At 45.7% G+C, this 24,010-nt stretch overlaps 7 protein-coding genes across 12 annotated transcripts in view; 1 reads left to right on the forward strand and 6 right to left on the reverse strand.

The window, feature by feature from the left end:
* The first annotated feature begins 1,716 nt into the window (after positions 1 to 1,716).
* Positions 1,717 to 2,350, forward strand: LOC122617730. The gene has a single exon (XM_043793700.1). It carries the CDS (start codon positions 1,763 to 1,765, stop codon positions 2,228 to 2,230), a length of 468 nt encoding a protein of 155 aa, XP_043649635.1. The 5' UTR covers positions 1,717 to 1,762; the 3' UTR covers positions 2,231 to 2,350.
* A 209-nt stretch (positions 2,351 to 2,559) lies between these two features.
* LOC122618471 (glycerophosphocholine phosphodiesterase GPCPD1) lies at positions 2,560 to 5,338 on the reverse strand. Its single transcript, XM_043794933.1, has one exon. The coding sequence runs from the start codon at positions 4,949 to 4,951 to the stop codon at positions 2,852 to 2,854; it is 2,100 nt and encodes a 699-aa protein (XP_043650868.1). The 5' UTR covers positions 4,952 to 5,338; the 3' UTR covers positions 2,560 to 2,851.
* Positions 5,339 to 5,478: 140 nt separating this feature from the next.
* LOC122618473 lies at positions 5,479 to 6,913 on the reverse strand. The gene is made up of 3 exons (XM_043794935.1): positions 6,320 to 6,913; positions 6,184 to 6,250; positions 5,479 to 5,989 (listed from the first exon to the last, which is right to left on the reverse strand). The coding sequence occupies exons 1-3, from the start codon at positions 6,437 to 6,439 to the stop codon at positions 5,670 to 5,672; spliced, it is 507 nt and encodes a 168-aa protein (XP_043650870.1). The 5' UTR covers positions 6,440 to 6,913; the 3' UTR covers positions 5,479 to 5,669.
* A 264-nt stretch (positions 6,914 to 7,177) lies between these two features.
* LOC122618470 (glycerophosphocholine phosphodiesterase GPCPD1) lies at positions 7,178 to 14,625 on the reverse strand. 3 transcript variants are annotated; one of them, XM_043794932.1, is made up of 2 exons: positions 14,599 to 14,625; positions 7,178 to 9,425 (listed from the first exon to the last, which is right to left on the reverse strand). In XM_043794932.1, the coding sequence occupies exons 1-2, from the start codon at positions 14,608 to 14,610 to the stop codon at positions 7,527 to 7,529; spliced, it is 1,911 nt and encodes a 636-aa protein (XP_043650867.1). In that variant the 5' UTR covers positions 14,611 to 14,625; the 3' UTR covers positions 7,178 to 7,526. The 3 variants fall into 3 exon arrangements, with proteins under 3 accessions (XP_043650867.1, XP_043650866.1, XP_043650865.1); XM_043794931.1 differs by lacking the exon at positions 14,599 to 14,625 and adding an exon at positions 11,988 to 12,349; XM_043794930.1 differs by lacking the exon at positions 14,599 to 14,625 and adding an exon at positions 10,366 to 10,602.
* Positions 14,618 to 17,232, reverse strand: LOC122618472 (tRNA (uracil-5-)-methyltransferase homolog A). Its single transcript, XM_043794934.1, has 4 exons — positions 16,933 to 17,232; positions 15,578 to 16,874; positions 15,100 to 15,443; positions 14,618 to 15,037 (listed from the first exon to the last, which is right to left on the reverse strand). Exons 1-3 carry the CDS (start codon positions 17,152 to 17,154, stop codon positions 15,115 to 15,117), a joined length of 1,848 nt encoding a protein of 615 aa, XP_043650869.1. The 5' UTR covers positions 17,155 to 17,232; the 3' UTR covers positions 14,618 to 15,037; positions 15,100 to 15,114.
* Positions 17,233 to 17,667: 435 nt separating this feature from the next.
* Positions 17,668 to 19,869, reverse strand: LOC122617290 (SET domain-containing protein SmydA-8). Its single transcript, XM_043793088.1, has 3 exons — positions 18,715 to 19,869; positions 18,126 to 18,387; positions 17,668 to 18,068 (listed from the first exon to the last, which is right to left on the reverse strand). Exons 1-3 carry the CDS (start codon positions 19,732 to 19,734, stop codon positions 17,758 to 17,760), a joined length of 1,593 nt encoding a protein of 530 aa, XP_043649023.1. The 5' UTR covers positions 19,735 to 19,869; the 3' UTR covers positions 17,668 to 17,757.
* An 805-nt stretch (positions 19,870 to 20,674) lies between these two features.
* LOC122616053 (protein naked cuticle) overlaps positions 20,675 to 24,010 on the reverse strand; it is a 41,779-nt gene continuing 38,443 nt past the window's right edge. For 2 of the 4 annotated variants that reach the window (XM_043791309.1, XM_043791310.1), the window contains exons 4-5: positions 23,390 to 23,760; positions 20,675 to 22,769 (exon numbers count right to left, since the gene is read on the reverse strand). In XM_043791309.1, the coding sequence (XP_043647244.1) occupies positions 21,722 to 22,769; positions 23,390 to 23,760 (1,419 nt within the window). In that variant the 3' untranslated portion in view covers positions 20,675 to 21,721. The remainder of the gene's footprint in view (positions 22,770 to 23,389; positions 23,761 to 24,010) is intronic. The other 2 variants (XM_043791311.1, XM_043791312.1) reach the window with 2 other exon arrangements.

Genomic DNA, 24,010 nt, shown 5'->3' on the forward strand with positions numbered 1-24,010 from the left:
AACAAAGGCTTACTACTAGTTGTGCTGTTACTCTTTAGACGCGAACTATTCTAGAAACCGAAATCATTTCCCCCTGATTATTATAGCCCCTTGTCTCTGTCAATTTTGACTTGGCATTTCGGGTTTGTGGTTATACCAAAAAGGGGTATTTGCATTAGTCGACTTTGGCTTTGAATTTGGCTTTGGCTTTCGCTCGACACGGCGGTTTGTGGAAAAGCCTCGGTTTCCGTGGCTGCGGTTTGTCTTCGGTCTTCTGCCTTCTGCCCTCGACCTTGTTGTTGATGCTGAGTGAACTGTTCGTAAGCAATTTAATTGAATTATTTGCACTGCCTTCTCGTCTTGGCTTCCACGCTACTCAACTACCGGCTTCATCTGTGACAGCTGCTCTAATTAGCTGGGCAAAGGCGTCGGGTGCAGAATTCTATGGCTAAGGCGCTTAATTAGCTCGCCCTCACTAGGAAATTGAGGTGAACCGCGGTGGGGTTGAGCTGCTTAGGCCTATCAGCCGTCCTATTATGACCGAATTGAATTGCTAACAAGCTAAGCAGCAGACTCGGTTGCCTCTGGTTGGCGTACAATTTTATGATTCAGCGAGTCCTGTCGACAATGTCTAGTCTGGGCTCCTTATCCTTAGCTATTCATCCTGCGTGCCGCCAGAGATGTTTCTCTGCTTGCCCCTAAGCATGTTTCCATTAGAGATGATCTGAACTGTGACTGGAATTGTTGGGGGAATTGATATTGAAAATGAAAATTACCTAATGGAATGTCATTTGTTGCGTTAAGTCATTGCCATCTAATAGAGCAGTTATCTCGGCCATTAAGTGTGATATCCGTTAAGCATTCTAGCTTTTCAATTGATTTAAATTCAAACACTGTGGCTGTAAAATATTTGAAAATTTAAAATAGTCACGTGGGGAAATCATCGGATGTCACTTAGGCAATCGCGGCCTGAGCTACATTCTGAAAAATTTCTTTCCTTTCTGTTGTTATTGAGTTGGCTTTCGCTTCGGGTAGCCGTGTTAGGCAGCTGCTGTCTGTCATGTCATTTATCCAAAAAATCTGCCATAAACACGTCGCACACGTATGCGCCATTTTAAAAATGGCGTCAGCTTCACTTCCGCTAAATGTTGTCTTTGATTTCGTTTCCGAGTCCTTGTGTGTGTGCGTGTGCGTGTTTTTCCTGCGGGTCCGGGACCAAGACAACTGCATTTGAATTCAATTGAACGCGATGCTTATGAAGTCGTTAAGAGCCCTACACCACATCGAGACTGGGAATCCCACACTCAGCTACTTCCTTGAATCCCGATTGTCGGCAATATTGTCACATCGTCGAAAATAATTGCCGGAAATACAAAAGGAAGGCGGCGCCGAAACCGAACCAAACAGAATCGAGGCAGAGAATGAATCGAGGAATAAATGGGAATAGATTTCCAATTTTCTCGGCTCCCAAGGAGGAAGCACTGCAGGGCGTCCTTGTCATTGCGGCTTACGTGGCGTATACTCAACTATAATTAATTACGCCCTTTGTGTCCGCGTGGGTGGAGACTCCCAGAGTCTTCTCCGGATGCCGAACGCTGGCTGCCGGACGATAGAAGCTTCCTCCTTGAGTGGCTTCTTTTCAATTTCAATTGTTGGGTCATTGACTATCCGCACCACAGTTGGGAGCTATAAAAGCGCGATTGGATTGCAGGGATAGCCACATTCATGCACGGCCAGTGCACGGGAAAAGTACTCGGAATTCCAGCTGGAATCGGTTGGTAGAATGGCCCCACTGCATCTGCTGCTCCACTGTGCCACCACTCTGCTGATTGCCAACGCCCTGGTACTGAATCCCCAGTTGTTGGGTGCAGAAAATGAGGGCAAATCCAAAGTCGGGTTTCCCATCGACCTGGACGACGGAGTAGATGGTGTGGACCTGCCACTGGAGGTGGAACAGGATGTCGCCGGAGACCAGTCCGCCGCCAGGCCCCAGCACTCCATGCCGCCCGACTGGCTGACCTTCGACGAACCCACTCCGCCCACGAAGCATCGGACTGGCCACAAGCCCCAGATCATCCTGAAGCACCCGACCAGCGGATTCCATAAGCTTTCCGCCCACGGACATCGAACCTGCCACGTGGAAATCGTCAGCAAGGTGCAGGGTATCTGCCAGCCGATGCCCATTGGCAGCGCCTGCGTCTCGGATGACTACATGGACCTCTACACCGATGCAAACTGCTCATCTCAATAGAAGGGTTCACTTGCGCCCTGATTGATGGATTGATTGATTGATTGATTGTCCGTGTGTGTGTGTGCGCTCAGATTTTGTGCGAGGTGCGACTACCTGGTTCCCGAAGTCAGCAAAGCTTGTATAAATAAATCCATTTAATAAAATTTTACATTTTCTACAAATTGTTTATTATGAGATCGGTTACTGTTCAGCTACTGTACTTCTATTCTATCTACTTATGCATTGAGTATTTATTGATCTTGATCTTAGTACACTTTTTATAATTTCTATGCATCTTTATGTGATAAATGCGATAAAAACTAAAATATTTTGTATATCGTTTCTGGTTCCTTACGTATGAACTTTGATTTAATTCTTACTTACTACTTTACTTAAAGGGTAAAAGTACAATAAATTTGCACAATTCCTACCAAACCTAAGCCATAAGAAGATTTTGGTTTTGAAAAACTTAAGTTTAGCACCGTATTCTATTCCTTTTGTATCTAAAGCCTTTGGTTACCACTCGTTAATTTGTATAACTTATAAGTATTAACTTAGATTACTATGAAAGTCCGATTATGTACAGAACGTACTTCCTTCACAAATATTTTCCTATAAATTCTTACTGTTCTTACCCAAGCACTATCTCAACTTAGGCCAAATGGTTGGCTTAGCTGGTTTTATTCCCGGAACGGTCGTGGAGTTTCCACTGCTAATGCATTGAGCTCCAAATAGTTCCATAAGTTGAGGAGCTCGGAAAAATTCTGACCGTTTCCAGGTGGACGGACCCACTCGATCCATCTGGTCGTAGATGAGGCCTGACACATCCAACGCTCGAAATTGCTCCAGAAGGTGTTCATCTTGCAGATCGTTACCCCATAAAAAGAGAGATTGCTGCAGATCCAAGGCCAAGTTGACTAGCTGGTGTTTGTTTTGAAAGTTCTCCACATGCAGAGCTGTTCCCAAAATTTCTGCGGACTGAACGAAGTTAATGGCTTGCTGGAAACTCTGGGTTCTCAGATCCATATACTCATCCCAAATCTGGGACTTTCCAATGCTCATTAGAATCACAGGGAAGACATGCTGCTTCAGCCTGACCATTGAGCATATATCCGCATCAAAGCTGGCGAAGATTAGTGGACGTCCGCACCCATGATGAATTGTGGTCTGTAGAATCCTGTCCACGTAGATGTTCTTGTTCAAGCTTTGGGTGGATTCCGGCACACCAGAAGCCATTATTTGAGGCCACTTAATCTCCACCAGAAGTCCCAGCGTATTTGGTAGTGCCTCATAAATCTCCGAGAGTTTGGGGAAAATTCTGCGACTTTGGCTGACATCCTTAACATTGAGATTGGTGTATTCCTGGACGGTCCAACGCTTTAGGATAAACACGCGGCTGGCTTTCAGTTCCGAGTAGGTCAGTTCCCGTATCAGTACAAAGCGTAGGTCAAAACGATCCCTTACAGATCGATCTCTGTCCGAGGTGTAGAATCCAAAACCATGCCAGACTATAGGAACGTAGTCCTTGGTCAGCTGCACATCCAGTTGGACCATATCCCCCTTGGCCTTCAGCACTGCCAGATAACTTTCGATGGTGTTCTCCGTCAGACTGGTTGAAGATTGGAAGTAGCTGGCTCCCAAGCCTCGATATCCGACATCCAGCGTAGGCCAATTATCCGGCCAGTAGTGATGGAAGCTGGCTCTCAGATTTCCCGCCTCCACTTTTGGCATGGGTTGAACCACCAAGTAGGGCAGGGTGATCTCCCCAATGGCTAAGTTTTGTAAGCTCGCAAAGATGGGGACCTGCAAAATCCCACGACTGCCCTTAATCTGATCCGGAAATATGTACGCCTCTCCCAAGGACAACTGGACATCTCTTGATACCTGATAAATGGACAAGCGAAGGGCATTGTAGGTGTCCAGCGGCTGATAAATCCGGAAGACAACAATGGAGCCTTGTGTGTACCGCACTCCCCGTTGGTTCTGTGCTCTGAACGATGACTGATTGTAGGCATATCTTGAGACCTCTATGCGGGTGTCGTCTATTAAGTTGAGCGGTGTTAAGATCAACCGGTACTTGGCACTACTAGCCATTCCAGATATAGCAATATGATCCTGCCAGACGAACTTCAACTCTATTACGTACTCGTACTGCAACCAACCACGCTCTAGGTAGAAACCCCCACCAACTGAGATGGGGTAGGCTTCGCCGAGTATGTCCAGACCCGGCGAGCGATAGATCTCGTAGGTCTGCAGCATTCGAGCCACTCTCTGGCCCTCCCAGCTCCTCAGGATCCGCTTGCCTTGGCTGTTCTTGGAAAATATCACGTATCGATAGTAGAATCTTTGGCTGGCGCATATCCAAACCCTCAGATACCACTTGGTGCGCGCCTTGTCCTGCTCCTTGAGGGGCAGAGCCTTCTCGAGCTGCCAGAGGCCCAGGGTCGGATGATCTCCACTCACAGCCACAAACTCATCGGGGGCCAGCCGAATATTGTGCCTCAGCTCCAGGCTGAAGACCCGAAAGAGCGGCACACAGATGAAGCTGCGTCCCGAGATCTTGCTGGGCTGCTCATCGTCGAAGATCTTGAAGGCCTGCAGCTTCTCGGGCCCGAAAACAGAGGTTTCATTCACAAAGGCGCCGCAGAAGGGCAGAGGCAGAAGCAGAAGCTGCAACAGCAGCAGCCCATGGGGTATGCTAATTGATTTTAACACATTCAAACACACTCGAGACCGACACATTTTTCCTCATTCCACACAGCAACATCACCATCTTTGCGCCACCGAAACAAGTTTTCTCTTTCGCGGCCAAAATAAATCGGAATAGCCCAAGATCCGAGACGAAATTGAAAACGAAAACTAAGAGATGCGCGACTTGGATCGGATTCGAAGGCAAGTTGACCCAACGATGACAAACAACCGAATGAAAGAATTTCTTAAAGCTCACCGTGGTTTTGTTTCAGGCGAAACTGGAGTTGGCCTGGGAATCGGAATCGGAATCGGATTCCGAATCAGCTGCGATCGAAGAAACTCTGACTAATAAGTCAGCGGCTCACTAATTGAGTTGATGGGTAAGGTTGGTGACCACTGGGCACCAGCGATGACAGCGTGAGCAGATAAAACTCGGGCTAATTAATACAATATTGAGATATAATCGGGACATGAGGAATTTTAATTGCCGACTGGGGGCAACCTTTCACTGAATAAATTATTTTTGGGATCCCTGGAGAGCGGGATAGCATTTTGGCCCATTAATCATGCACTCATAATTTCTGTGCGAGAAACTCCAAACTTTTTATTGCGAAGGGTATCGCCACTTCGGATTTCTTGATCGCTCGGTCTGTGTTATGCGACAGTCGATGGTATGACATTCGCATATTTGTACCAAATTTGGCATATGTAAATTTCGGGGTAAAGAAAGTGGCCCGTTGGAGAGGAGAGATGCCGCACAATAGCTGGCTCAGATGTTCGCGTTCTCCACCAAGGGCTTGACATAAACCGGATTATAATCCATGTACAGATATCGGGACAAATGCCAGCGTTGCATGATCGGAGGCTTCTTCGACCGACAGTCCTTTTTCTGCCGGATTAGGCTAAAGTTTTTGATTGTCAGATCCACTGTCTTGAGGTACGAGGCTATATCATTGAGAGTCTTTTCACTCGGGATTGCTTTCCGGGTATAAATCGCCATCTGATGACGCATCCAAGGCAAGGAACAGTGCAGTTCCACGGCATAATTTGTAAAGTCTGTTTGTGTGATCCTTGTCCAATACAGATCCACTGCAATACAATATAAGCAATTTGAGAAGCAGACAATTAAAGTGTTACCAAGTATGTAATATATGGACAAAAAAGTCGTAGAAATTGCGTTTCAACTCTTCTAATTGTTGGCTAAAAACAATAAAATAATAATATCCTAATAACCTTACATATATTTGGTATTACCAACTAGCGTGAACTGAACTGCAACTTACGCTCTTCAAAGTAGCAGACCTTAATTTTCCCAGGACTAGTCGCATAAACATACCAGCCGCCCTTGATCTAGAAAAGACAAATCAAGTTACCGCTATTAGCGGTCTTTCGTTTATCGATTTTCAAGATCATGCCCACCTTTTCAACGTCCACTGGGAATTCTTTGTACAAACACCTCCAAGTCCAAGTGGCCACCAGGCAGCCGGTCAGCATCAATGGAACCAGGCCCGCAGCGAGGAGACATTCGCATTTGGCCATGCCAAGACCGATGCAAATGAGGCGCTCTCTAATTGGCCATAAACCGAACGGACTTTAGGCCTGACTTCCAGCACGAGGGCCAAACCTTTTAATGGCCCGCTCTCCATTTTCCGTTTATGGGCCGTGTTTTGGGCTCAGCATTTTCATGGCTGTTTTACATTCGTCACGGGGCCATCAAATGTAAGCGGATCGAATTTTTACATACGACTTTTGTGGGTCTGTGGGGCAGGCATTTATTTTTTCATTTGCCTGGGATCAGAGTAAAACACGTCATTCGACTGGGTTGGCGTTTAGTTTTTACGAAAATATTTGGTGTGATTTTATTTACATACGAATCAATCACTTTTGTTTTTTGTCATAAAACTGATTGTAATATTGATAAAAATATATTATTGCTTTTTCATAGATTTGGATGAGTGTAAGCGATTTCTTTAAATATTTTCGCTTTGCCTTTAAGTTGATACTATTGATTATTTTCACATCTTAAAATAATAGTTTACATAAATTTAGATGCAAATTTTAAAAACAGTACATTTTAAAATTTTAAGAAGACGCATCAAACAGGATTTACAACAGTTAAATAAAATGTCTTCTGCTTTTACATAAAAGTTACACAAGCATCTGTAGATATCGGTTCCGTCCAACTTTTAATAGTATTTTGTTGTTTGAATTTAATTAAGAAAAGCTTATTAGCAACATCTTTTTCGCAAGTTTTGCATTGAGGTATAGCTAGATTGATTTAAAGCAGGTAATGTAGGTGTATATATTTTTGTAATTAACAATCCGTCGCTTCGCTTTCTTCCCATTGTCTTTTGTGGTGCTACTTAACTTTGGGGGAATTCTTTTTTGCATGTGTAATTTTGCCAAATGACGGCTTAACGTGCATAGAGATGATTTATTTATTGGTCTCCGTTTCGTTGTTTCCGTTGGGCAACGAGAAACTTCGAATTACCCAACCACTTTAAAGCTTCCCACATTTCTCTTTCCCAGTTAGTGTTTAAATAAATATACAAACTAACTTAAAAAGCCTAATGATTGGCCATAGCTTAATTGTACCCGCCCCGTTTCATTCTAGTAACCCCATTTCTTAGATCCGGCACTGGGCTGCGAACTCGGCCATCAGTGCGGGTGATTTGAAGAAGGCTTCCCGCTTGCCCTCCGGCATGAAGAGATCACTGCGGTCGTAGCACGTGGCTGTGGCCCCGATTTGGGTGAAATACAGCACCCGCTCCTTGGAGTTGACATCGTCTCCCCAGATCACAGCAATCTGGCCCAGGTCCTTGGCTTTTCGCAGCATTTCCGAGGCAGTTTCGCCCAGGAAGTCCTCGGCATGTGGAGCTGTGCCAGCCAGCTCGAAAGCTTGAGCATTGTTTACGGCAGCAATGAAGGTGCGTGTTCGCAGATCCAGGAACGGCTGCCACTTCTTCGTCTCTCCCTGCGTAAGCAACATCACTGGGAAGACGTTCTGCTTGAACCTCAGCATCGTGCACATATCAGCATCGAAGCTGGAGAAGATTACGGGTCTGCCACAGCCCTTCTGGATCACCTGATGAAGCACCTTGTCGGCGAAGTAGTTCTTGTCAATGGTTTGCTCGGCCTCTGATCCTCCACCTTGGCGACGCTGTGGCCACTTAATCTCCACATCAATGCCCAGAGACTTGGGCAGCTGCTCCAGTACCTCCACCAGCGTTGGGAATATGCGGTGTTCCATCCTGGGCTCGGCGTTGTGCGAGGGATACTCTCTCACCTGTCCAGCGATCACAGAGAAGATGCGGAGCCTCTTAAGCAGCTCATAGTTTATGTCCTTAATCAGCACGTACTCCAGCTGATCTGGGCGGCTGATCTGCTTGCCAGGCGGAGCCGTTCGCAGTCCGAAATCGTGGTAGATTACAGGCACACCATCAGCAGTCAAGTGGACATCCAACTCGATCATGTCAGCGTGATTTTCATGGGCGCTCAGGAATGAGGCGATAGTGTTCTCCCTCTCCGCAGGAGCGTCTGCAATGTAACTCTTGCCATTTCCACGATGACCCACATCCAGGTTGGGCCAGCTCTTGGGCCAGTAGTGAGCATAAGTGTTCTTGAAGTCTAGCGGGGAGTAGCGGTAGGGCTGCACCGTGACATAGGGAAGCCTCAGCCTGGCCAGGGTCTCATCAACATTCTTAGCCGACTTTATCGGCAGGTGGAGCACTCCCTCGCTGCCGGTCAAGTCCGAGGTGACCAGGGTAGCACTGCCCAGGAGTTCGTTGGACATGCTGTAGCACTCCAAGCGGAAGTGCTGCCCCATCATCCTCTCCAGCGGCAGCGTGATGTGAAAGATGACAATGTCCCCCTTGGTGTAGGGTACTCCGAAGGTGGGTTGCTGATCCAGCTGGCTCTTGCCATACTCCTGTTTGGAGTACTCCACATGGAGGCCAGAGGTCTGTTCCACAGGCACAATCTTTAGCTGGACGTGCTGGGGGTCAAAGGTCTCGATGTCGTGGACTTGGAACATCTTCTCCCCGTTGAACTTGAGCTGCAGAATGGCCTCATGGTTGAGCCAGCCGCGGTGCACCTGGGGCTTCAGATCGGAGTTGTCCGAGGTGATTCCGAAGACGTCCAACTGGCTGCATTGTAGCTCCGAGCAGGGTCCCAGGTACCTGGGTTTGAAATGGGTCTCCCAACGGCGGATCTGCTTGTAGCCAGAGAGATCCTCCACGTAGACAAAGTAACGGTACTCCAGCTGGCGGCAGGATTGAAGGGGCACCGTGGCCTGCCAGTTGAGCTCGTCCAGCGATTCCAGAGCCACACTCCTGGACAGCTGCCACTCGCCGAGGGCTTTCACATCGCCGGTGAGACCCAGTTGCTCCTCAGCGGCCAGGGGAACCTCCAGCCGCACATTGAACTCCCGCAGAGTGGGCTTACAGGCGGCGGAGGATCCAGATCCCGTCTCCAGCTCGTTTCCGGTTCCATAGTTGATGGAGGCTCCGTCCACGAAGGCGGCGCACTGCAAGGACAAGGCAACGGCCAGGATTAGTACAGTCCGAGACATGGCCATCGGCTTAGAGTGGCGATCGCGCGCCGACTGAAAGTCGATCGAGCGGCGAAGTCCGCTATTAAATGCACGGCGACTTTCCTGCTGAGCCAGCGAGATTAGTCGATGACCCCTTGCGGATTCCGTTTCTGGCTGATAAAGTTTCTCTAAGCGGGGCGTCGACTGTCTGCCGTCTCTGCTCCCTAGCCCCCGTTCCCTACACCCCCCGCCGGCTCTGCGGAATCGCCGATTTCTGAAGCTAGAATCGAAAACAAGTTCGCGCGATAAGCACGCGTCTTTAGTCGCTCCAAAACCGCTCGTGACTTTCACAGGCGCAAACAAGATCACGTGTTGTACTGCGGCCCGACTAAAGATCATCCAGATTATCAAGAGCTTGGCTCAGCTTTTTAAAAAACAATATATTCGCTTGGACACCGATCTGACGTGCAGTAATTTTATTTATACGTGCCTTTTTGCTAAGCCTGCCTTCGTCGAATTTCTATTTGCGTAACTATTTGTCAAAACGTAGATAACCCCTAATATTTATATATAAATATATTGACGAAATCCCATAGTTAGAGGTCTAGCCAATCTGCCAAGGAAATATAAATGAATTATGGCTTCATTTGATTATAACCGTGCTCGTACATGTGTATTTACAATCTATCCGCCATAAATTTAGTTTGATTTATTGGAACAACTAATTCGTCTGTTGCGTTCATCGTTGAGTAATAAGTCATATATCCATAGTTACTATAAGTTAGCTGCGGCCTTTTTTCAAATTTTGAACTGTTCAAACGGAAATATAGTTTCACGTCAAAACCTGAATGCAATAATTTAATTTCCTCCTATTCCACTTGCAAAATGTAATTAGCAGCACGCGCTACAAATCATTCGATATCGAGCGGTTTACCTTTGAGTGAATCGCGCGCAAGCCGCGCGGAAGCGGGTGCAATTGAGGCGGTTTCAGCAGCTGTTGCTGCTGCGACTTCTGGGGCGACTGCCATGAGTGCCACGGCAGAGGATCGCTGATGCAACGACTGCTGAGTGCTCTACACCTGCCGACGATCCCCTGACAACTGGGCGCTAAGCTCACTCGCAGTGGGCGCAGTTTATGTAAGTGGAGCGGCCCCATAAATTAACCGAAATATCGAGTAAACTAGCACGTGCTGTGCCCGCACAGAAATCGTTTACCGGGCCGTCTATGTAGACCTATTATCGGCGGAGCAGAAGGCGATCAACCACCCACCTAACCGACCGACTGTTCAGTTTGGCTATATGTAGATTTATGGCATGTAGATTCCTCAGCCGCCTTGGCAACATTTCGACGGCAAAAGTCGCGTGTTCTGGTGAAATTTTAGTTAGCAAGGCAGCATACAGTTTTCCGCATTTTTATATTTTAGACTAATTGCGTCAGAAGGTGCGTTTTGCGAGCGATTTCCCGTTCTTGGCACAATTAGCATAGCCTTGTGAGTTTTTGCGGGGGAGAAACGCCCACAGTAACGCCCCAAACATCGCGTAGTTCTCAAAAGAATTTCGATTTCGAGCAATATGTTGTTCAGCTTTTGATTTCTCAACTCTATGCTTATTTTCTTCTGATATTCGAGCTTTGCTCCGATTTCCAAACACCTCTTCACGTGTTTCTAACGCAGGCGCTCTTGCTACTCGCTCTATACCTCTCTGAATACTCGACCATATGTTTTTTGTTTTGGGAAATTTCAGACTCGAAAAGCTTTTCACACTTGGGGCGTTTGTACTTCCACTCACTTCTTCGGTGCGTTTTATTTTTAGTGGAGGGAAAAAGCTCGCCCATGTGTTTTTGTGGCTTGTATTACAGATAAACTCTTTATCAGTGAACTAAGTATCACATCTCATATATCAACCATATAATAGTGTACGACAGCCTCTTGAGAGATTAATAAGCCAACATCTAATCAAACATGGGCCACTTGAGTGGGGTCTCTCTCGAAAGCTTAACCTTATACCACGCTTGGTACTCTAGTGATTGAGTCACGAGTGGTAGCGACCTTTTGCAACATGTGGCATTCAGTTCGAAGAGCTCGTACGAAATAAAAACTCGGAGGAGTGGGATACTGTACTGGGAACCTATGGATACTATAGTTGGAGTGCTGAATTACTTCTACAGGAATGACATCATTAGGATACAATTCTTCTGACACACATATAAAAATATATAAACTAATCCCCAAGTTAGGCGTGCTTGAAATTTAACCTCTTTGTTCTTAACAAGTTGGCAATTATTAACCCCGCCCATGTGATTGCCCTGGTAGCTATAGGTATATCGTTGTATACCCCCCTGCCCCCGTCGAATATAGATTTTCCCCTACCCACGAAAATTGCATAAACAAAACGCGTGCAAGACATGCAAATGCCCGATGACAACAGCAGCGACCTTCAGACACCCGAAAAAGTCAAAAGCTCAAAAACCTGCACTATGCCGACAGTCGGAGAAATCTGTAGAGCCTATGCATTTACAAAGATTTCCGGTACTGTTCACTGGATGTGGGTAATTACATTTTGCATGTGGTCATCCGGACTCTGGGCTTCCATGGGGGTCAGCAGCATTGGCACCGACATTCTGCTTCTCTTCGGCTGCTTGGGTTCCGGTGGTAGCACAAGTAAGTTAGGTTGGATAGGGTGCTTTGGTGCGGGGACCAACGAAATCAAGAAAATTCAACTTGTATCACAGTTAATTGTTTGCACTATGCGGCGTATGCGCAATATTTCAGTTTCTTTAGCTAGGCAAGCATTTTGTACTTGGGTTTTGGCCTGTTGGCTTATTTACTGCTGCTTTGGTTTGCTATTTAGGTTTGTATCCTTTGTGGACAGTGGGAACTAGGACGCTGTGGACGGTCCGTCGTCACAAATCGACGTTGCAGTCGCAACTGTTTCGGGCGCTTTTGTTGTGCGCGCAATTTAAACGATTTCTTTTTATCGAAACTGAGTGGCGGAGCTTTTTCTTTGTGCGAGAGTCGTAGTCGTATCCGACGACTTGGCGATTTGTTTTGGTTTTCAGTCTGGCGGTACAGTTGCGGCTGGGGCTTTTTCGAAATGTTGTTGGCCTCAACCGACGGACAGCGGCGAAACAAAAAAAAAAAAGCAAAAAAAGAAAACAGAGAAACACACCAGATAATACAGAAAACATGAAGATTAATCGAATTAGCAATGCTCTCGATCGGCCAGAATCAGGACAGGTGAACAAAGCGGAATCAGGGAAATATAATCAACCGTCTAAGTGGTAATCAAATGTTCCTAGGCTAACTGTTTGTAAGATATCGATAAGGGAACACTGATTCTCTTGTCTGCAGAAGTAACAAGGAAAATATAAGCAAAGAATATTGCTTATATAAAAAAGATTTAATGTGAGACTAACTAGGGAATATCGTACATTGTAATAGAGATATACCATGCTGGTCGGATAAAATAATTTTGGCTTTAATCATCCTTTGCCATACAATGTTTGAACATAAACAGACCGTTTTGCATACCAAAATTCACAGCTGAAACCCCATCCCTGCCCGAGTTATGCGAGGTCAGTCTACAAATATACCCAACTTCAAAGGGTATCCCACTAAAACTCCCCATAAAACGCGCTGTAGTTGCGCTGCTCGGCGTAACTAGCAATCCAAAAGCTCTCAGCCCGAGCGCGGATGACAACAAGAGCAATTCGCTGGGAGCGGCGCATATTGGAGAGCCCAAACCCCAGGCCCCAGACCCCAGACCCGAGACCATCCCCACTATGCCACGAGGCTATTTGCTCCGCCGAGAAAACGTGTTGGTCGTGTGCAGCTGTCGGCGGCGATGGTGTTACGCACGTGAAGCCGTTTTCAGTCCGCTTTGTGGGGCGTAGACGTAGCCGGGCCCTCGCCACAGCCTCTCGTCCACATCCACCAGCACATCCACGTCCACCGACGATGAATGGCAACAGCCGAAAAGCTCTCTCCGGAAGACCGCCATATATCTCTCTAGGGGAACCGGTTTTGGTCGGTTGGAAATTTGCTGTTTTCCTCGCTGTTTGTTTACATCGCACAGTTGGGCGTTTGATAAGACAAGAACTGTTCAAGCTTTTGGGCTTCGGAAGCAAAGCTCTCCGGTCAAGGTCTTGGGCTCCCTGTTCCGATCGTAATCGCATATTTTTCATGTTGCTAGGCACCGATTTCGTGCCTTACAAAAGAGTACGAATATAGCCATATGAATAAACAAACTCATTGGAATGTTATTCGCTTTCTTGGCGATCTCATTTTCTCTTGATTTATAATATTTGTTATATATATGTATATGTTTTCAGCTGGGCCCCTCCCGCTCCAACACATTTATTTATGCTTTTATATTTTGTATAATCAAATTGCCGGGTAGACGAATCGCACCACCGGCTCCAAAGTCCAATTCAGTTGCTCTTCTTGTTTATTTCGTTAATGTTTACGAAAGCTTATTTAGCTTTCCACCTTATAGATGTGTGCTATTAACACACCCCCTTCTAGGAAGTCAAGTCGCATAAAAAGTCAGGGCTGTCCCGTCCCGATTTGTTTTTCTACATAGTATATTCAACATGATTTCGGTCACGTTTGCTTGTTGTTCTCTTTCACAAAACAATAATATTTTGTTATATGCTATAAGCCTTTGTGTGTGGCTCATCTGTTGTTTACATCACCCAGCCACTTCTCGTTTAGAACATGTAATCGGAAAGGCAAAATAAGCGAATGTTATTGTTTACCTTAGATAAGCTTTATACAAACACACTTTATTAAGCAATAACTGCGCGATCAGCAATTCCTATTAAGTTGATCAATTTCATTACGGCACATATCTGGCTATAACTATATAATTGCACTTCTACGACTTTTTAAATATAAAACTTTATAAAAAATCCCAGGGCAATTAAAAGGCTTTTGTCTCCAGTATCAGTCAAAACAACCATAACTCGAATTGCCTTAGTAAATTAATGAAACTATTCATTAGGCAAGCAACAAAACAAGTGAGTTCGCGTCATACGCATGAAATCATTTTTGAATCTTTTAATACGGTTGATAGATCAATATCAACGTCAACATCTTTTAAATACTACCCTTTCTACTTTTAACAATAGAACATATGTTTAGACTCTAAAGTAATCGTTAAGCGGTACCTGGTCGGACATGATCAATAATCGTTTTCAGGGTCGTTGTTCACCAATATGCCCTTGAGGGGGCGTTGGACTTGGAGCACCTCTCAGCTGTTTTTTCACGCCTTTGCTACACCTTTATGAACACCACACTTCCACCGATCAGCGATTCTTATCACGCACACAGACGCCTTCAGAGGCCTGAATAAAACTGATGGGGATGTGGACTATGTCGAGTTTAACAGCGCTTTCAACTTAGTCTTTTGCTAAATAGGAAGTCGCTTCTGTCACTTTTTTCACTTCCTCCCCGTCGCACAGCGTAAATACAATTAAATCAATTTAAAACAATAAAAGTCGTAGAGCAGTCGCCACAAAGAGAGACAATGATAGAGACCAGCATCGCGGCAGATAGGAGGTAATGAGGCGTATTGGGTGTTCGGCGTCTCAGCGAATCGCAACTGACCTAAAAGATTATAGAAAGAGATTAAGCAAATGTGCAAGAGATTGCAGCGGGATGAACTGTACCCAGCAACAAACACGTCACGTTTCCGATGCGGTGATCTGCTCGCTTATAGTTTCTTCGGTTGCCCCCGACTTTAACTGTACGGCCCCTTCCTCTGGCGGTGACTTCTCATCCACCTTTGTTTTAGGTTCACGCTCGAACAGAATGACTAGCTCGGTGTGCATGGTGTGGGGAAACATGTCAACGGCCACAGCGGACTTCGGGTAGAATGGCTCCCCCTTATATTGCTTAGACTCCGGTCTGGCCAGCTCGATAAAATTCCGCTTAGCACTATGCGGATTGCAGGAGACGTAAACCAGACGATTGACGGCATCTGCTGATCGGATTGCAGCTATCGACCGGTGGTCTGAAAAAGAAAATACAACAGTTTAAAAGGTATAACGCACAAGATAAATATCAAACGAATTCAGGCATAGTTAAATGTCTTACATTAAAACTTAAATGACACTTAAGCTAATGATTTAAGCAACGTAAACTTACGCAGCCCAGCCCTAGGAGGATCCACCACGGCAATAAGATCAAATGGTTTGCCAGGCTCCTGATCGTAGAGGGCTTCCCGCACCATACTCTTGATAAAGTCATCTGCATTTCCTGTGAAGAACTTCGCATTTTTAATGCCATTCGCCTCCGCATTAAACTCGGCATCCTTGATAGCATCAGGGACGATTTCCACGCCCATTACTTTCTTGCAGTGCTTGGCAAAAGCAAGAGTAATGGTGCCAGTACCGCAGCAAATATCCAACATGGTTGTGTCCTTAGTAGGAGCAACTAGATCAATGGCCTTTTGATACAAAACGTTGGCTCCTTCTGTGTTGATTTGGAAAAAGGCCAGAGGGCTAATTCGAAACTGGAGACCCTGTATGGTGTCGGTGATGTGGGTGCTGCCCGAAATGTGTTCCACCGGATTAATCGTCTGCCCTGCCTCGCGATGTTTGACATCCTGGTAATACAGAGAGGTGCATTTGTACGGAGCGTCCTTCGCCAGCTCCTCGTAGAAGGACTTCAGTTCTTGCTTAAGTTCACCCTGCTCGTCTTCGCTTAAATTCGAGGAGTATATGCCCGCCACCAGCATTAGTTCGCCTGTGGCACTGGAGCACCGCACCATCAGCTGCCGGAAGTGGCCTACATTTCCGTCCGGGTTAAAGGGCAGAAACTTGGACTTCCTCACCAAGTCCTGGAAACTGCGAGCAGCCCACTTGGCCTCTTCCGGTAGATGTGGCAAGTCTGCGACCTCGGCTACTTCCACAGATCCATCGCTGTAGCAGCCCAATCTAAAACCCACAACCACTTCACCTGCGGAATTCTTCCCGACGGTGAACTCGTTTTTGTTTCTATACCCATTGACGGTGGGTGAGGGAAGCACCCCGTGGAACTGGAACTTATCCAAATGGGTCTTCGCCCGCGGGTTGACCTTCCTCAGTTCCTGGGTGTACTTCGCCAGAAGTGCCGCCATCTCCTCGGATTTCTGTTTGAGCTGCTGGTCGTAAGCAATGTGTGACAAAGGACACGTGGCTTCCACCGCCGTACGTTGCTTCTTGGGCTTTCTGTCCGACTCCTGATCCTCGGCAGCCCGTTTTTTCTGTAGAGGATCGGCAGAGGCCTTGGCAACCTGGGCCTTCAGCACCTTTCCCTTCCATTTATATCCATTTAGGGTCTCCAAGGCCCTCTGCTGATCCTCCTGACTGCGGAAGCACACAAACGCGAACTCTTTTCGGGTTGGAGCCTTGATTTTGGTCACGTCGAATTTGAGGGTGGTTCTCAAAAGCTTCTTGAACTCCTGCAAAACAATGTTGTTATATGTATTTATCTAGGTGCATTCGATTTCAACTACCTACCCCAATACCGAAATATCCCATGTTCTTCACTTCAACTTTGAATATTTCCGAAGTGAATTCATTTCGTTCCAAATACGCGAATTCCTCGCCGGCTTTTCCGGCTTCATCCTTCCCATTTGCAACCGTGGTTTCATCCGTTTTCACTGCATTTTCCGCAATCTCCTCGACTTCTATGCTTTTACCCACTCCGTCAGCTGGAATTTCCGAATTTAAGCACTCCATTTGGTTATAAAAAACCGATTTATTAGGGAAAATAAAATATAAACAGAAATAAAACACGTGAAGAAGACGCAGTGTGACCGTCGAGTGAAAAATGTATATAAACACTAATTGATAAGGTGAGCAGAGGTGGGTGTCTTTGCTAAACAATACTATCAATTTCTAATAGACTTAAGACTGTGCTGCAAGCTGTCAAAAGATATCGGATACATAACTCCTTGGCGCCAAATTCAAAAGATTTAAGATTGCAAGGTCAATGTGGGAGTGTAAGTGGCCATGCACTTAAATGAGTGACTTTTTGGGTAGGGAATTAGCACCTAGTTGACTAATTCCGTCATTGGAAAGTTTTTTGAGATGCATCCAACTTCCAATTGATTGGAATGTAAACCTTTAATGTTTTTTATAAGTGTTCTTATATATAATTTCTAGACCAAAAGTGCCCAAAAGATATACGATTTTAAAATCTGAAAGCTGATCATAACAACCCATTCGACCATTTTTGTTTTGGCTTGCACATTTCGGCAGTTTTATTCTAAAATTGATTAGTTCTCCAACTAGCGGGTATACATATGATAAACAGAATCTCGGCAATAGCGTTTCTTCTGCTTAATTCTCAATTGGTTCAAAACGCTCAAGCGCAGAATTCAAAATTACTTGGCGTTCCAGCAACAACTGCTGCATTTCCGGCTCGTGCTTCATGATGTTTCGAATTTCTCTGAGCATTTCCGCTGCGTTTCTCAGCTTCTCCTCGCACTCCACTGGCTCTTTCGAGCGCAGGGCCTGAGTTACTAAAGCTTCCTCCATGTCTATGAGGAGATTGCCCCGGAATATACTCCATCCGCCATCGAATATGTCGGCCAGATTAAGTAGTTCCTCACATAGTTGCACTTTTCTGTTTAGCGATTCTTCGGAAAGTTCTAAAACATTGGGTCTCTTGTAAAAAAAATGTACACAAAATTGAATCAATTTATTACCCTCCATTGCGAATCCCGAAGCACTTCCGTACAGTTGAGTGAGAGCGTATTTGGCTTGCAAAATGTGGGTATTAGTCTCATGCAGATCAGCACGATGGCGATAAATGAATTCCTCGAGAGCAACGGGTGTCGCTTTGTCCAACGACTCCAATTCCTGCTGAAGCTCGGCATCTGAGGTGACCACCTCCTTCGCTGATCTCTTATAATTGCACAGCTGACACTTCCAGGGCGCGGAGTTCAGCAGGGGGTTCAGTGATATAATCTAAAAGAGAGGAACAAAATACATAATCTAGTGGGTATGTAACAGGTATAAGGAAACCTTTAAAGTAAATATAACCTTGATCTGTTGCCGAGTCGACCCGGTCATGACCGTCTATCCGCAACGCCAACGGGCGTCACTATAAACCTCATGCTTAATCTAAAATTCCTAAATTCGGGAGATGTCGACGTTCATACGGACAAACAGGCGGACAGGGCAATATACGAACGTTAAAAGTTCCAGGAGAGAGTTTCTTACTAAAATAGTAGTCGGAATTTTCCGGAATCCGTTCTTATTGGTTTTCAAATCCTGGCTTAGATCAGTTCTTACCTTTCCTGCCTTGCATTTGAGGCACGTTTGAGCTCCTGCAAAGCTGCCCAGCTCCTCGGGGTCCTGACACCTGGCGCAGGAGCAGTCGAAGCACTTGGCCTGCCTCAGGTGAACTCTTCTTTGGATGGTGCTCCTCAGGGGCTGTGTGTAGGAAATGCTCAAGATCTCTCCCTTGGCTATCTTTCTCTTGGCTAGGAAGACAATGTTCATGTCGTCATCGAAGCGATGCCTCATATTCGGAACACAGTCGTGCGAGATCATGGCTGCTTCGGGATAGAGAGCTCGGATTTTTCTCCTTTCCCTGGGTTGTCTAACCTCAAAGGTGTTTGTATCCAGTATGGCGGCGATGCGCAGGATATCCATCTCGAGCCAATCCTTCATGCCCAATACAGTCTTTATAAAGGTGATGAGATTGGCACGCAACACTTGGTAAAGAGGAGTCTCCAGGCGCTCCTTCAGGTGATCCTCCAGGGTGTAAAGCTTGAGGAAGGCCTCGGGATCATTGGCTTTGAGTTGCATGCAACGGAGCAGCATGATCACACAGTAGGCCGACTCCTTTCGCTCCTCCTCTCCGGGCACATAGTTTATTTTGGACTGGAAATTGCTACCCTCCATCAGCTGGCACTCAGCCTTGTGGTGGACAGAGTCCTCGCACTCCTTCCCACACAGAGGCCAACTGCAAGAGCTGCATTTGTGGTAGTTACCTCGGGATTTCTCGGGAGCCAAAAGATTTCTGTGGCACCCTAAGCAAAGTGGAGCAGAGGCTACTTTTGGCCCCAAAACCAGCGGAGATTCCTTCAAGATTTGCTCTCCAATTTTAATATCCCTGGTGGCCTTTAGATGCCTGCCCAAAACCTCGTTGGTGGCTATTTCGAAGCACTTGCATTCCGATTTGTGACCTTTCTTCCAATGTTCCTTCTGGTGCTCTCGACTGCAATAGACCACGTTCCGGCAGGCGGCGCACAACTGGGATGCCTTGGCCTGGCACAGGGCGCAGCAAGTCAGCGAAGTGGAAGCCATCGCCAGCAACCTCCTCCAGCGGTAGGAAGATCTTCGATTGATCTCCTATATATCTGACACTAATCTGTGTTTGCGTAATGCCCCGCGACTGAAATTTCACTGAGGAGGCAACCAAACAATTTTCAGTGCTCCGTCTTCGGATTCTACTCGCGATCTGATGGCGAGAACATTTTCCTTTGTGTCTCCGTCTGCTGCCAAAAAATAAACGCTCGAGCGGATTTGGATCTCTCTCTGTCACATGGCGCACGACTATTTAAAATTAGACCTCTGTGTCGTGTTGTCTGAAAACCAAGACAATGTCCAATTTGTTGGCAGCCGGCAATATTTATTCATGCCTAATATTTATCGAGTTCCACAGAGAGAGCGAGTGTATGCATCAGGCACCGGCCAGCTTTTTATTGGCCAACTAATCCGATGGTAGCTTTTCCGATTGACTTTAGACTGAAGAGGAAAAGTGAATCTACAGACGATATTTTCGAAATGGAAACACTACTACTCTACTCTAAATGGAAACACTCCATATATTTGCGGCGAAATATTTTTGGACGTGTCCTGAACATAATATAAATGGCAATTTGGTGGTAAACTGAAACTGATTAAATGAAGGATCTAGTAGAATGGAATCCTGCTTTACGGGCCTCATTCGTTATTTAATGGGCTATCAAGAAAACTAGGGTACAAATCTGGAGTAATCAATTTAAAACGTATATACATTTAAATGGAAAAGAGTTTGACGATCCCGTATTATGCTGAATATTGCATCTCTCCCAATTACATACCATATTTTATTTTACTTTATGATTAAAACACGTTGAGTAAGTTTCATTTTAGCAATTCAATAATTTATTTAGTATTTCTCATAAATTGTCTATATATATTTATATATACTTTTATTCATATGCAATTAATTAATATATTGTTTAATTGGAAATCAGTCTTTTTTATGTAAATAAGAGTTAAATGCATTTTGTTTTTGTGCTTGTTTTGTTTGATTGATTGATTGGATTGGTAACTCGATTGGTTGACATATGATGAAGTTAAAACGATTTTTAAAATAATAATTGAACTACGATTTGTGTGGGTGGTCGTTGTGGTTTAGTTCTAGTTGCATTGTTGCTTGTCTTGTTTGGGGTTAGTGTTAGAAACTAAGAATAGTATTTAAATTAATTGGCTTAGATAACATAAATATACATGATCCATATCAATTGTTAACTTAAACTGGCGGCCACAGGGGCACCACAATCATCTGTTGTTTGTCTAAGCACGTAAAAAGCGGCGCATAAAACTTTATATCATAGACAACAATTTGATTTAATAATTTGCACTAAACAATAGTTTTTCTCCCATTAGTTTACACGTACACGCTCAGCAACACAAAATGCTCTTGGCAACATGTTGTTTCTGATAGTGATATGTGTTTCTGCAACATGTAGCATAGCGAAGCGGCGATTCAATTGTTGCTAAGGCAAAAGGCGCATGATTTTTGTTTTCTTTCGATTTTGCGTAAGCTATAGAGGCTAAATGTATGTATATGCTGGGATCAGAGGATCTCACAGTGGGCTAAATCTTCAATGAGTTCGAATTTGGTTCTAAAGATTTTCTTTGGAGAAATTGGAGATGAGAGTTCGAAATGGGTTAACCGCTTTACCTATTCAGGAACCTATCTTAAATTCACTTTGTTGTTTTTAATATTTACCCTAGTTTTACAAAAGTTAGAAGCAAATCAAAAAATAATAATCAGTTATTTCATGTAGTATCTAGTATTTCTATAATTTGATTTTTGTCAGCAATCTTTATCGATTTGTGCTCGGTTAACCCTCCCAAACTCACGCATCCAACCCCACTGTTTTTGGCCCTAATATCGTTTTCTGAATATTTTCTTGTTTTAGTTGATGAATGCTTACTTTAAATTACAATTCGCGCTACATTAACCAATAGACTGCACATAAGCAACATTCAAATAGTTATAGTGTGGTTCCCGATTAGCCTAGACATCCTGCTGCTCCTTGAAGTGGTGGTAGTGGTGGTGGATGTGCTCGTGCACATAGCGGTGGATCATGGAGCTGGAGGCACTGGTGTCCAGTTCCGCCTCCACCTGCTGGCCGGACTCCTCGGCCTCCAGCGACTGCTTGCCTCCTTCCGTAACTGCCTCGGCCACAGCCTCGCCCACATCGTCGTTCAGATCGATCAGGGTATCCGTGCTGACCACTTTGCTGGGCGTACTGGTGAGCTGCGGACTGGGGGCCAGGTCCTCCTCCTCGCTGGCCAGCAGATGGGCGCACTCGACGGCGTCGCCGTAGATCTTGGAGCCTCCGGAACTGGAGTTCGAAGTCGGAGGTCGCTGCTCCGAGCGACTCGCATCCTTGGGCTGATCCTGCAGGATTAGGTGTTGCTGCTGCTTGTGCCGCTGTCGCCTCTGCTCCCGATCCTTCTGCTGCAGTTGCTCACTCAGCTTGGCATAGATGAGGTTGCCGTAGTTCTTGTAGTCCTTGCTGCTACGCTGCTGCTGCTGCTGCTCCAACCGCTGGTATCCTTGCAGCAGGTTCTTCTGGCTCTTCTTGGGTATCGGCTGAACGGTCGCCACGTTACTGGGCGTGGCCGGGGGCGAGTGGGCGGCCGCCCCGCCCCCACAGATAGTGGCGTGCAGGAAGGAGTCGTAGCCACACAGATTCAGCTTGTTGTGGGCCGTGTTGTGCGTCTGCTGGGCGGCCAGGACGGCCGGATTAATGGCCAACTGCTGATGGTAGATAGGTATGTGCGGTTGGGGATGCTCGTGGTGGTTGTGGTGGCTGGGATGAGTGGGGTGCTGCTGCTGAGCGTTGACCTCGATGGCTGGCGGAGCCGCTGGAATGGTGGGGGTGGTGGGGTCCGCCGTGGGTGGAATGCAGCTGAGCGGCGACTGCTGGGCGACCGGACTGTGGTTGGTAATTAACGTGGGTATTTTCGAGCCCGTATTGCAGCGTTGGCGTTGCTGTTGTTGTGGTTGTTGTTGTGCTGCCGGTTGCCGTATGGGACTCACATTGGCTTGGGGTTTTCTGGAAAATTCAAAAAGAGAGGCCTCCAATTAGTCATCTTTAAAGGATTTCTTTTTTAATTTGTTTGGTTGGGAACGGTTAGGAAGTTGGGAGTCGCCAAAAAGTTGAAATCATAAGAAAAGCAAATTAATAATGTAAATTTTTAAATGGAATACATTTAGGCACAACAAATTTGCACTCTATATTTTTTGTATACAGCATATGACTGAGATATCATTTCCATGCAGCTCATTTCATGGCAAATAAACAGGTATCAATTAAAGTGTAAATTAATTAAAGAGTATATGGTCAAGTAGTCATCGAGTGGCAAGCTAGCTAACTACGAAATATTTTAACATGATACTGCAGCATTTAGTTTAAAATGTTTGTGTATAGATATTCTAATATGAAAATACCAAAGTGTTTGTTATCCAATATCGTTTCAAAGCACATTCAGTTTATAAGTTGAAAGTTTGTCATTCAATATTAGTTTAAAATGTCATCTATCGACGCACTTTCAAACTAGATGATTTGCCGTGTGCAATTGCTTTTGGAAAATGTCAAACCTCTGCCATTAGCACTGTTGACTTTCTATCCTCATCATTGTGGACTGGGGGTGGATTCATCTCGGATTGGCTTACCCATTCAGCTGAAAACACAGGCGGTTCTTCTCCATGCTCTCCCTGATGATGCTAATTAAATCGTTGCGATTCAGCGCCGATTTCCAGCACTCGGCCGATTTGCGCTGCTGCTGATGCTGCTGCTGCTGTTGTTGCTGCTGAGGGGTGAGGGACTGGGGTCGTGGCTGGCGCAGCTGCACCCCATCGAGCATCATGTCGCCACCACCACCCACCCCCAGCGGTGGTGACCCCGACGCGCTCTTGTGGTTCAGCGGCTGAGGCTGGGGATGAGCCACCGGCGGCTGCTGTAGCTGCAGATGGCGATTCTGCCAGGCGGAATCGTTGCCCACTGAGAGACTGCGCTGTCGCGTTTCGAGGCAGTGGTCCTGGTACTGTGGTTGGTGTTTGATTGATGGCGATGAGTTAACCAAAAATAAAGGAAATTAAATTAAATTAAATTATAATAGTGCAAAACATAATGTATGTTCAACGCATTTGGTAAGCAACAAAAGTGTAACAAAAACAAAAGACGACATTTTAAAGGGAACGGGTTCAGTTTTGCAACTGCTGCCACACAAGCTGGGATTACACAAGATACCTATCGTTCTCCTATTTCCAAAGTTCTAAAGTATCTTTTCGGAA

This window comes from Drosophila teissieri, chromosome 3L (genome assembly GCF_016746235.2).
Source record: "Drosophila teissieri strain GT53w chromosome 3L, Prin_Dtei_1.1, whole genome shotgun sequence".
Classification (NCBI taxonomy): Eukaryota; Metazoa; Arthropoda; class Insecta; order Diptera; family Drosophilidae; genus Drosophila; species Drosophila teissieri.